At 40.6% G+C, this 11,099-nt stretch overlaps 1 protein-coding gene across 2 annotated transcripts in view; it reads left to right on the top strand.

The window, feature by feature from the left end:
* The window catches only part of LOC112144985 (nucleolar protein 4-like), an 83,494-nt gene that overhangs the window by 17,546 nt on the left and 54,849 nt on the right, over nucleotides 1-11,099 (top strand). Inside the window, exon 1 of one of the 2 annotated variants that reach the window (XM_036212067.1) lies at nucleotides 3,771-4,076. The exons of the other annotated variant lie outside the window; for it this stretch is intronic. Within the exon in view, the coding sequence (XP_036067960.1) occupies nucleotides 3,786-4,076 (291 nt within the window). The 5' untranslated portion in view covers nucleotides 3,771-3,785. Of the gene's footprint in view, nucleotides 1-3,770; nucleotides 4,077-11,099 lie in introns of those variants that run through there. 2 annotated transcript variants of the gene reach the window in all.

Genomic DNA, 11,099 nt, shown 5'->3' with positions numbered 1-11,099 from the left:
GAGGAATGAGTTTAAATGAGGTGAAGAACATGAGAGTTAATGCGAAATAACACAGGATGAAATCATGAAGACATGAGGGGTATGTTTGTAATCCTGTATCTCTCACTCTGATCTAAACGTGGACGTTTTTCTTTTCTGGAATCTTGTTGGAATCTCAGCAGCTGAAAACTTTGTAGTTGTTCATAAGGTATTTCTAATGTTCAATATTTAATCAAATGTTCTCTTGGTCTGTGAATCACAAAATCTTTAACATTCTGTAACTTTTCAAATGTTTATACGGTCAATGTAACTCCAGGAGATTCTTAGACATTTTTTTCAATTTTTTAATGCTAATTTGGAGTCATATTTTAGCATCATGCTAGGTGTTTTGGAAAAATTAGACTTTTTTTTCCCCCATTTTTAAGTATATTTTGGAGTTAGGCTAATATTTTAGCATCATGCTAGCTGTTTTTTTGTGCTAATTTAGACATTTTTCCAATATTTTTTTCTATAATAATTTGGAGTTTAGCTAATATTTTATCATTATACTAACTGTTTTGGACTAATTTAAACATTTTTCCATTTTTTAGGACAATGTGGACTTGAGCTAATGTTTTAGCATTATGCTAGCTGTTTTTGGTTAATTTAGACATTCTTTCAATATTTTTTATATGATAATTTGGAGTTTTGATAATATTTTTCCTTCTTTCTTTCACATGCCACCATGATCCACAGTAAACAAAAGGTAATACACACACACCATAAAGAAACCGAAACGTTGTAACACGAGTTAAAGGAGCACGATGAAGACCAGCTCTTCTTCTTCATGGCCCTCAAACAAAACACTACACAACTTTGGCCATCAGGTCACATACATCTACATAATTACTTACATGTTTTTAAAACAATTTTCAAATACTATTTTTTATACAGTCTTTTTAACATCTAAATTGTTTGTGAAACATTTATTTCAATGATTAAGGACTTCCACACTTTTATTCCAGTAAACAAAAGTAAGTAAAGTTTATTTGTACAGCACCTTTCTCAGACATGGTCACAAAGGGCTTCACAACAAAAGAAAACCTAAAATATAATTACAATTTAAAAAAGTAAAAAAGCATAAAAACAAGAATAATCAGCCACAGTTAAAGGAAGAAAAAATACCTAAATACATTTTAAAGGTACAAAAAACACAAGTAGTCATTCGGAAAGGAAACTTGTCTATAAAAAAGAGTTTTAAGTTACCTTTTGAAGGTGTCGACAGAGTTCAGGGAAAGTGGGAGTTCATTCCAAAGTTTGGGAGCCACCGCTTTAAAAGAACAATCTCCTCGAGTTCTGAAACGCGTCACAGGGACCATCTGGGGGTTTTGCTCTGAGGATCTGAGCCTTCGGGGTTTGGAGAGTTTGGAGATGTTGTGCAGTTGAATGAAGTACACGCAGTACTTCGTCCTCCTCATCATCACATCAGACATGGCTCAGACCAAGAGGACGTCGTAAACGCCGCCGAGCTTCCCATGTCAGTCATCGTAGTTGGAGTTGGTCAGGCTGAGTCTGTTGCCATGGTGGAACTGGATGGTGATGACATTAGAGTCTCATCTCAGGGAAAACTGGCAGAGAGAGAAACATTGTTCACTTTGTTCCTTTCATGAAATAAAACCAGTATCAGTAATCAAATGAAATGTACAACAAATATTCTCTGGAACTAATCTGTTTTTAATCCTCCACGCGGTCACAACTGTCTTTAACGGAACAAGATCTGGAAATTTGAGGCTGTTGGATTTAACAAAAAGATCATGGGTGTGGTCTCTTGGTCCTGTGCGGTTTATTATTCTCATAACTTTCTTTTGTTGTAGGTTTAATCTATTAGTGTAACATTTGCACTCATTGGCCCTCACCTTATTGCAATCAAGATGGGACAAGTAAGGAAATGTATAAAATATGTAAGGCTTCTTTATCTAGAATAGGTTTTTTCTTCATATAAAATAGTAATGTTTTTACTTATTTTCTTACTTATATAGTCGATATGGAGTTTTCGGTGGCGCTTGGATTTGAACTTTTTCTCATGCAGGAAATGGGAGGAGCTCCACGGTAAACAGAGGAGTTTCTTCATGTTTGCCGTCTTTTTCTTTTGCTGACTTTACAGATTAAACAGACATTTTCTGACCGTAATTCTCACAGTTCTCAGAGTCAGTGAACGCACCGGGACTGAAGCTACCACCCTCATCCATTTTGATTGAAGCTGAAAATTTCAGATTTAAAAACAGAAAACAAGAGAAAAAAAGATTTGAAACTGAAATTTTGAGTTTTTAAACCTAGAAAACAGAACATTTGAAGCGGAGAATGATTTAGTTTATTTTAGAATAGCAAAAGGTTTTGGATATTTTCCCTTTTTTTTGCCAAACACCAACATGTTTTTTTGTTTTTTTTTGAGTTTCAAATAATATTTGCTCCAGTTTAGCTCCATACAATAAGCTTTAAAAAGCACCAATGAGATTGTGTCCATTTTGATTCTCGTAGCAAAACGGGTTTAATCTGATTAAACAATAGAGTCAAAACGTTTGTAATGAGGTCACGCAGACATCCTGTGAAGATGACCACACGTGTCTGCTGTGAAGTTTTTGCTGTCACAACCAAAGTGCTGCTTAATCCCCTCCCGGTTTAAAGCGCTGTGGATGGGTTTTCACCGGGGGCATGACCTTTAGCGCCCCTTATCCTCTGACCATCTGCCCTACTTCTGTGGAGCGCGGTCCACTGATGAATAACCAGAGTCGTGGAGTCGGTCAGCCTCATTCATGCACATTTCATCGATACTTCAGTCTGTTTTAGTCAAACCTGCACTGGAAGTGACACTAGGTGAACATTACAGTTGATGTGATGCTTAATCCACTCATGTGACGTGAACCGTCTGCTCAGATCTGGTTATTGTGAGTCTAAGCTGCGCGTTTTTGCAGACCTTTGAGGATGGAGATGATTGGTGGACATTCAGAGCGGCTTCTCTCTGAAATCAGCCTGTAGAGCTCCAGCCTGACCCTCCCAGCCTCTGCCTATAGGTGGCAGGTTTGTGTCGTACATGCTCACATGCACACGCACTGAGACGCTTCAGGAACGTGTGCTGGTTGCATTTCTGTCTTTGGGGAGGGAGAGTAAAGGTCAGAGTTCCAGGAATGACACCTGAGCTGCTTTACATCCTTCAGCATCACTGAGGAGGAGGATGATGAAGGTGTGCGGAGGGTTTCCTGTCCTCCGGTTTCTCTGATGAAGCTCAGAAACGTGCAGCAGGCTCGTGCATCTCATTGTTTTGCGTGATGAGCCCAGCTCCCTCTCTCCCTGTCCGCCTCGCTCGCGGCCTGTGATGTCATCAGCCGTGGCCCCGCCCACCTGCTGGCTCAGAGTCTTGAGGTCCCGCTGCGTGATCTCACTCCTGCCTTCATGCAGCAGCGGGGTCTGCCCTTCAAAACACGCAGCGCCTAGTGCGGGGACGGTAGCGCGCGAGGCGGCGGACGTTGATGGTTGTGATCGGGCGCGAGGGAAGGTAAGGAGGCGCCCGCGTGCGTCCATCCTCTGCATCAGTGTTTTCCACCTTGGAGGAGGGGGAGGAGGAGGGGATGGTGCGCGCGCGGCAACTTTGGCTCGTGGCTGTTGACTCGCATCTTATTGTGTTGCTACACTTGCGCACGCGCGCGTGGCTCCAGCGGTGCGGCGTCCTGCGGGTCGTTATGGATGGCAGAAGGCCAGTGTAGTCGCGTGCGCGCACGTCAGAGCTTAATTGACTGGCGCACGCGCGCCTGATGGGTGGCTGCTGCGGAATGTGCGCGCGCGCGCACGCACACCCGCAGATTGGAGCTCCGGCCTCCAGCAGGACGACCTGCGGCGGTGATGGCCGCGTGGAGCGCCGCGCGCGCTGCGCTCCGGACCGGCGCTGCTGTTTGGATGCGCACGCGCTGCGGAGACCTTTTATTTTTTTGCGGTTTTCTGGCTCATGCTACCTGGTTCCTTCTCTGGCCAAATTATCTGGAGTCAAACATGATGCGCAGACACGCGCCCCATGCAGCTTTAGACTCAATTTCTCAATCTGGACCAGCTGCTGCAACCCGCAGGTATGGTCCAAAGAGTCTAGAACCACGCCTGGATGAATTTGGGGAGCCACTCTCAGTAAGGTGGTCCCAGGAAGGCCTAGAAACAGGTGAAAACTGCAGATGTCTGCCATGTTTGGAACTAAGGAACCAAAGGCTGACCGTGCGTAAAACCACTTCAGATTCTAGTGGGAAAAGCAAACCGGCGTTCTGGATCTGCTTCCGGTGTTTTCTCGTGGTCAACAGAAACTCCTCAGACATTGGTTCAGTTTCTTCATTGTTTGGGATTAAAGTGTTTTAAAAACTTCAACCCAATTTAAACCAACAACAAAAGTCTTCATTTAAGAATCTGTTATGTCTTTTATGTTTGTATTAACACAAATATTGGAATAATGTTTAGTCTTCAGTCATGTTTCTGTTCGGTCTTTAAAAGCAACATTTCTACACGTCAAAAATCCGATTCAGCTTAAAGTGAACAGATTGTGAATTTGGAAATGAAATAAAATTGAAAACCTTTTTAAATTCTAAAGTCCATTTGTAAACTTAAAAAATATTGAAAATAAAAAAAAGCAGATTTGAAAAGAAAGAGCCAATTTTTAATTTTGAAGAAATACCAAAAACTTGAATAAAAACTCTCTAAATCTGAACATTTTACCAAATAATAATACACATTTATTCGTAACAGCTGCTGTTTTGTATTTTGTGTATTTTTTCATGTTTTTTCCTCTTTTTTTCCCCCTCAAGATTCAGTTTTAATCCAGAATTTTGGCTTTCAGTGCTGACCCTAATTTAACGTGGGGGCGGGGCTTAGAGCACATTCATGTATAATTGAAAATGATATGTTGTTTTAAATAGTAATTATGCCGATGTTTGTGATCTGGACGGCCAAAGTTGTGTTGTGTTTTGTTGAAAGGAGATGAAGGAAGAGACTCGCTCTTCATCAGGCTCCTTTTCACTCAGGTGTTGCATTGATTGTGTTTCCTTCTGGTGAGTCTTCGTTGTGGATCGTGGTGGCTCAGAGAGGAAGAAATAAATGAAATGAAAAATGTGATGGAGGTGATGGCGCCTGCGTCATCCTTCCTCTGATGTTCCAAACTTTGGGAGTTCCTCCTCATCATCATCATCACTGCTGCTCGCCACATTTTAGACTTTCAGTATTTCTTCAAATTTAAATCTTTTTTTTCCAATTTACATTATTTTATCAGTATTTCTTTGACGTTTATAATGTGAACTTTAAAGTTTCAAACTATTTTCATTTCTTTTTTTAAATCTGGTTTGTCATTCACTTTAAACTGATCCTGGTTTGACTCCAAATATTTCACTTATAACAATGAAAACGAAGCTCAAACCTTCTAGTCTCTGTTTTGTTATGAACACATTTGATCTTTAACTCTCTGTTTGTGTTCCTGTCAGAATTTGAGGCAAAGTTTCACACATTGAACAGTCAGAAAATAAATAAAACACAATTAAAAAAAATATGTAAACTAAAGTTAAACTGAAACAAATATTTGCTGAATTTGATTTCATGTCTTTTTCCCCCCAAAACTTAAGTCAAAAAAGTAAAATTTTCTTTTATATCACAGGAGATATCGCTCTGTTTTGTGTTGTTCTGCTGCAGCTGAGAGTCGAGTACGGGTTCACATTCAGAGCCTTGCTCAAGAGCCAATGGTAGCTGTGAGAGCTTACATTGGGCTTTTGCTGATGTAAAGCTTCACTAAAGACCACCCATCTGCTTCCAGCATCCTTGATGCTGTACACAGGATGTGTTACCATGGCAACGCATCTAATGAAAGAGTGGAGGGAGTTTTATTTTCTTTTTTCCTACTTTTATTTGGACTTTCTCTGCAGTTTTTGGAGAAACTTACATGAATTGAATGAGCGTCTCTGCAAACCCTGCAGAGAAATGATGCTCTGAAGAAGACTGGGGGGGTTTCCCATGTCTGGTCAGAGCAGCCCCACAGTTCAAGGTGAAACGGCTCCCTCAGCTCTTTCACATGAAGCACACGCAGACAAAGAAGAAGCTCTTTGGACTCTTAACACTTTCTCTATTTTGATATTTTTAATAGTCATGGAAATGCAACTAGTAATTGGCGTCTGTTTGTGCGGCACTCACAGGGTTAAGGTCTCCTCTGACTTCCTGTGATGCTCCTCCTCACAGCCAGCTTTCTGACTGGGGGTTGAGAGACGCCTCCCCCAGGATAAACCCTTCTGCCGGGAGCTGCTTAAGCGCTCTCCTCTTCGCGGCGGGATACCTTCCGTTTTTGACCGGCGCTCGTCCCTGTAAGCAGACCGGAGCAGGAGCGACAGCCTGTCTGCTAATCCCCTTTTGTCTTCATCCTCTTCTCCCCTGATTGGGCTGCTCCCTTCTATTCCTGGAGTCTCTGGTGGCTGGTGCATCCTGGGAGGGCTCTGTCCACCTTTCTCTTCACCTCCGTTTGTTTCGGTCATTTCTGATCAGATTTATAAACCCAAACTCAATGAAAAAGCTGTTTTTGGAGTTTTTAACATGCTAACAGTATTTTTCTTACGATGGAGGACATGTTTAAAGAAAATTAAGATTAAATCAACATTTCTGAGTATTTCTTTATTCAAATTGTAGTGAATCTGTCTCACCACAACTTTCAATTGAATTTCTAATGAACTCCTGCCGCTCTGCAGAAACTATGTTCTAGAAAACCACCCAGTTTTTAATATTTTGGCTAAAAACGGCATAATCATAATTAAAAGACCACTCTGGTCAAAAGATAACTGGAATGGGACTTTAGTGTTTTGTGTTCATTTCCATTTGTATTGAAAATGAGTGACTGACAGAGATATGAAGCAGTTTTGATGATGTACTTTAGTTCTTCTCCACCACAAGTCAAAGTTTTGATAATCTGTTGTACAGTAAGAGTCCAGCTCATCAGTACTAGTTAAAGACTTAAAACTTCTCCGTTCTTCGTGGTTGTGCTGCATGTGTTATTAGAAAAACACACATTGAAAGTTAATGGGGCAAAGAAGAGTCTAAGTTCCAGCAGAGATGAAATGACAAATGACTTGGACAAAGGAAGTCGTTTTTAGAACTAGTTTCTCTTGTTTGAATTCCATTCGGCAGCAGATCTCAGTAAAATAAATCACTCATTAATGGATCCTTTAGTTGTTAGTAGATCAGATATTCTAGTATCTGACTGGTTATTTCTGCAGAACAATAAAACGTCAAAGGACGATCTTTACTACAGCAGGAGAAAGCTTTATGTCAACCTGCAAGTGTCATGAAGCTTGAATTCTGCTGTCTGTCAAAAGATACTGAAGGAGAACGTCCTCCATCTGTCCGTGACCGCAGGCTGAAGAGCACTTAGCTTCTGCTGCAGTCGTCAACAAACACTGTGAAGTTCACCTTCATTCAAGAAGAAAATAAAGATTTAGGAGATATCTAGTCAACAAATGACAACAATGAGGATAAACATTTATTGAACGGTTTAAAACTACATTTTTAAAACTTTAAAACCGTAACATTTTAACATAATTATGAACTAGATATATAGCATTACCTGCAATAATGCTAATGTGAACGCTGTAAACTGAATTTAGCCGCTGAAGATGCTGAAATTGATACTGATACTGATATCACTGAAGCTGATAGCCAGCTAAAATTTAACTAAATGCCAAATTAACCTAAAAAAACAACAAAAAAGCTAAAAACCTAGATTAGCCAAAACAGCTAGCATGTTTCTGAAATATGAGCTAAACTCCTAAATAGCCCAAACAATCTTTGTAAATGCCAAAATAGTCTAAAAAGCTATCATAAAGCCATTTTTTTAAAACTTTAAAGCAGTAACTTTTAATATAATTATGAATAATAAAAATGCAGGAATATTATTCCAGAATAAATCAATTTAAACCCTAAATAACTTTCAATATTTTACTCTCCATAAAAATATATTTTGTCAAAATTTTTCAAGTTAGAAATAAGAGCAAGATAACATCGGACCATTAATAACAATAAAATAAAATGATCTGGAGGGCCGGATAGAATTACCTGGAGGGCCGGATCCGGCCCCCGGGCCGTGATGTTGACAAATGTGGTCTAAACTTTCCAAGATATTTCAGTTTTGTCAAAAAAAATCCTAATGATCCCAAATGATCTTTGGTCGTCCTGAACAGATTGAAAGATGCTCAACTAGACTTTTGTTTTGACCAAACATGAAAGTTTGTGATAATCACTTGTTTTATCTTGTGTGTTACTATACAAGTTTTAAATTTGCCTTAAGTTGTTGGTCTCTAGTGGTCCTGACCCGACTGACAGTCAAAGTCAGGTTGCAAAACTCATTCCTACCCCAAGGATCCATCTCAAGTCACGGAGCGGGTCAGGAAGCTCCTCAGAACGCTTTCTCAGGAAGCACTTAGCTCAGCTGTCTGTGGTGGACTTCTCCCTCTAGAACTCACAGACACTTGAACAACTGATTCTGCTCTGGTCCATGAAAGATGTAGAAATATATTTTTTGGAAACATAAAACATCTGCTCCTGAGGTTAAATCCATTGGTCTGCGATCTAGAACATACCTGACCTAGTCTGACCTCAGAATGTCAGAGGAGCTGGTCGGGTTTGTTCTCCGAGCTCTGACAGAAACTTCAGTTCAGATCCATCTGATCAGTCAGTTTCATGATAATTGGTGTGCAGGTGAGATGGAGGAGAAGCTCCAAAAGCACACACCTGAGTGTATCCACAGATACAAATCCTTTACATCTCCTGTGTCACAGTCACGGCCCGGGGGCCGGATCCGGCCCTCTGGGTAATTCTATCCGGCCCTCCAGATCATTTTATTTTATTGTTATTAATGACCCAATGTTATCTTGCTCTTATTTCTAACTTGTATAATTTTGACTAAATATATTTTATGGAGAGTAAAATATTAAAAGTTATTTAAGGTTTAAGTTGATTTATTCTGGAATAATATTCCTGCATTTTTATTATTCATAATTATGTTAAAAAGTTACGGTTTTAAAGTAAAAAAAAAGGTAATTCTGCTAGCTTTTTGACTAATTTGGGCTTTACTAAGATTTTGTAGGTTATTTTTGAGTTTAACTAATATTTCAGATACATGCTAGCTGTTTTGACTAATTTAGGCTTTTTTCAGTTTTTCAGCTATTTTGGAGTTTAGCTCATTTTTCGGGTACATGCTAGCTGTTTTGGATAATCCAAGTTGTTTTCTTTTAAGTTTTTAGGCTAATTTGTCATTTAGCTAATATTTTAGTTAGCTATCAGCTTCAGCATTTTTAGCTATCAGCTTCAGCATCTTCAGCGGCCAAATTCAGCTTGCAGCATTCACGCAGGTAATGCTAAATATCATGATTATTTTAAAAAGTTCTGGTTTTAAAGTTTTAAAAATGTAGTTTTAGAGTTCAATAAACGTTTATCTTGTTCGGCCCGTGACCTAAGGTGTGTTTTGGGTTTTGGCCCCCTGTGTGATTGAGTTTGACACCCCTGCTTTACATACATCAATTGAACTTTGTAAAGTCTTGTGTTTCTGAGTTTTGAGGCGTTTGCAAAGTTTACACACACCCACAGTAATCCAGAAAACAACAAATCCTTTCCTATTTTTTTTTACTAAAATATTAAGATTGACTCATTCCCCTGTGTTATTTACACACGGGAATGTCTGCCCCCTAAGTTGAAGCTCCTGCTGAAGTCAGTAGCCGCTGAGCAGAGCTGCAGTCCAGCATGAACTGTTTTTGTCTGCGGTGGCGGCAGGAGTTCGGCCTGTTTTCCAGCTGACACCTCCGTGCTCCTGCGGTGACCTTTGCCTGGATTAATCCTTGTAACGTTCCCGCAGGATTGCTTCCGGGAGGCGAAAGGGCTCAGTCGGCCTGTCTGACTAGATTAAGTAGCGTTTAGAACGTTAGACTGCCCACTAATCTCCAGCATCCATGCGTCTCCTGCCTGCTGGAGACGCAGTGACTCACTCTCCTGCTTTTCCTCTGAGTTTTTCAGCTGCTCAATACTCCAACTCTGTTGAGAGAAACTTCTTAAAGTGAATCTAAGCAGGATGAATTGTAGGTGAAGCGTCAGATTCTGTCCGTGTAGAGGGATCTCACGTGACGTGCGTGTTGCTGTTCCTTTCATCCGATTTGGTCCAGAACTTCAGGGAAGTTCATCATCCATGTGTTTGTTCAGCACTTTACAACAGTTTCCACTCCCCTCTTTCATTTTATGAGTCAATATTTGGCTAAAACGGCATATTTACTATGTTGAAATGAACTCTGCTCCCAGTTCCTCCCTGTTACTGCAGCTACGGGATGTTTTAGAGCAGACACATGAAGCCAGTGCAGGAGTGGCTTTTAGAGCAGCGTTCACAGCAGATTCAGAGAAAACGGTTTTATTTTTCTAAATACTGTTTTTAATGCATCTGAACCGTTCCACTCTTTTCATCCATGGCGTTTTGAACGTGGTATTGTAGTGCTGATGGAGATTCATGGTAATGCTGGAACATCAGTGAAGATCAGTTATTGGTGGATGTGAAAGCATCAGTCTGACATGTTGTGAAGATATGTTGGTTTATGCCTGTCGGCTCATCAGAAATCAACTCTTACCGACTGTTTTGACACCATTCCACGGTTAATTTGACTAACCGTTCTGGTGTTTCTGTAAGTTCTGCAGACCTTCTCCGAGCTGCTGGCCTTCAGCAGAGCTCTGTGCTCTCAGACTGCAGGACTTTTCCGAGCTGATCCCAAAGTTCTTTCTGCCAGAGGTGACTCAGCCGCAGCTTTCCCGTTCAGCACGCTCACACAGGTCATTGTAGCTTTGGGTTCCTCTCAGCTCGCCATCTGTACTGAACTCTGCTCAAAACACAGCAGAAGGTCGATGGTCCCTGGATTCAGTCAAATGAATCTGTACTCAAACATCTTCACTACGAACACAGATACAGTTGATGGAGTGTTTAGTCCTTCACAACTTGCTTTCATCGACAACTTGAGACTATTTCTGCACTATAAGGCGCACAAGTGAATCAAACGTCGAATGTTGGACGGTCTGCTATAAAGAACCCGTGTTACATCCACATACTTGTG

The sequence above is a fragment of the Oryzias melastigma genome, linkage group LG5 (assembly GCF_002922805.2).
Source record: "Oryzias melastigma strain HK-1 linkage group LG5, ASM292280v2, whole genome shotgun sequence".
Lineage (NCBI taxonomy): Eukaryota > Metazoa > Chordata > Actinopteri > Beloniformes > Adrianichthyidae > Oryzias > Oryzias melastigma.
Note: the sequence above shows the minus strand (reverse complement) of the source record. Positions and strands in the feature narration are given on the sequence as shown.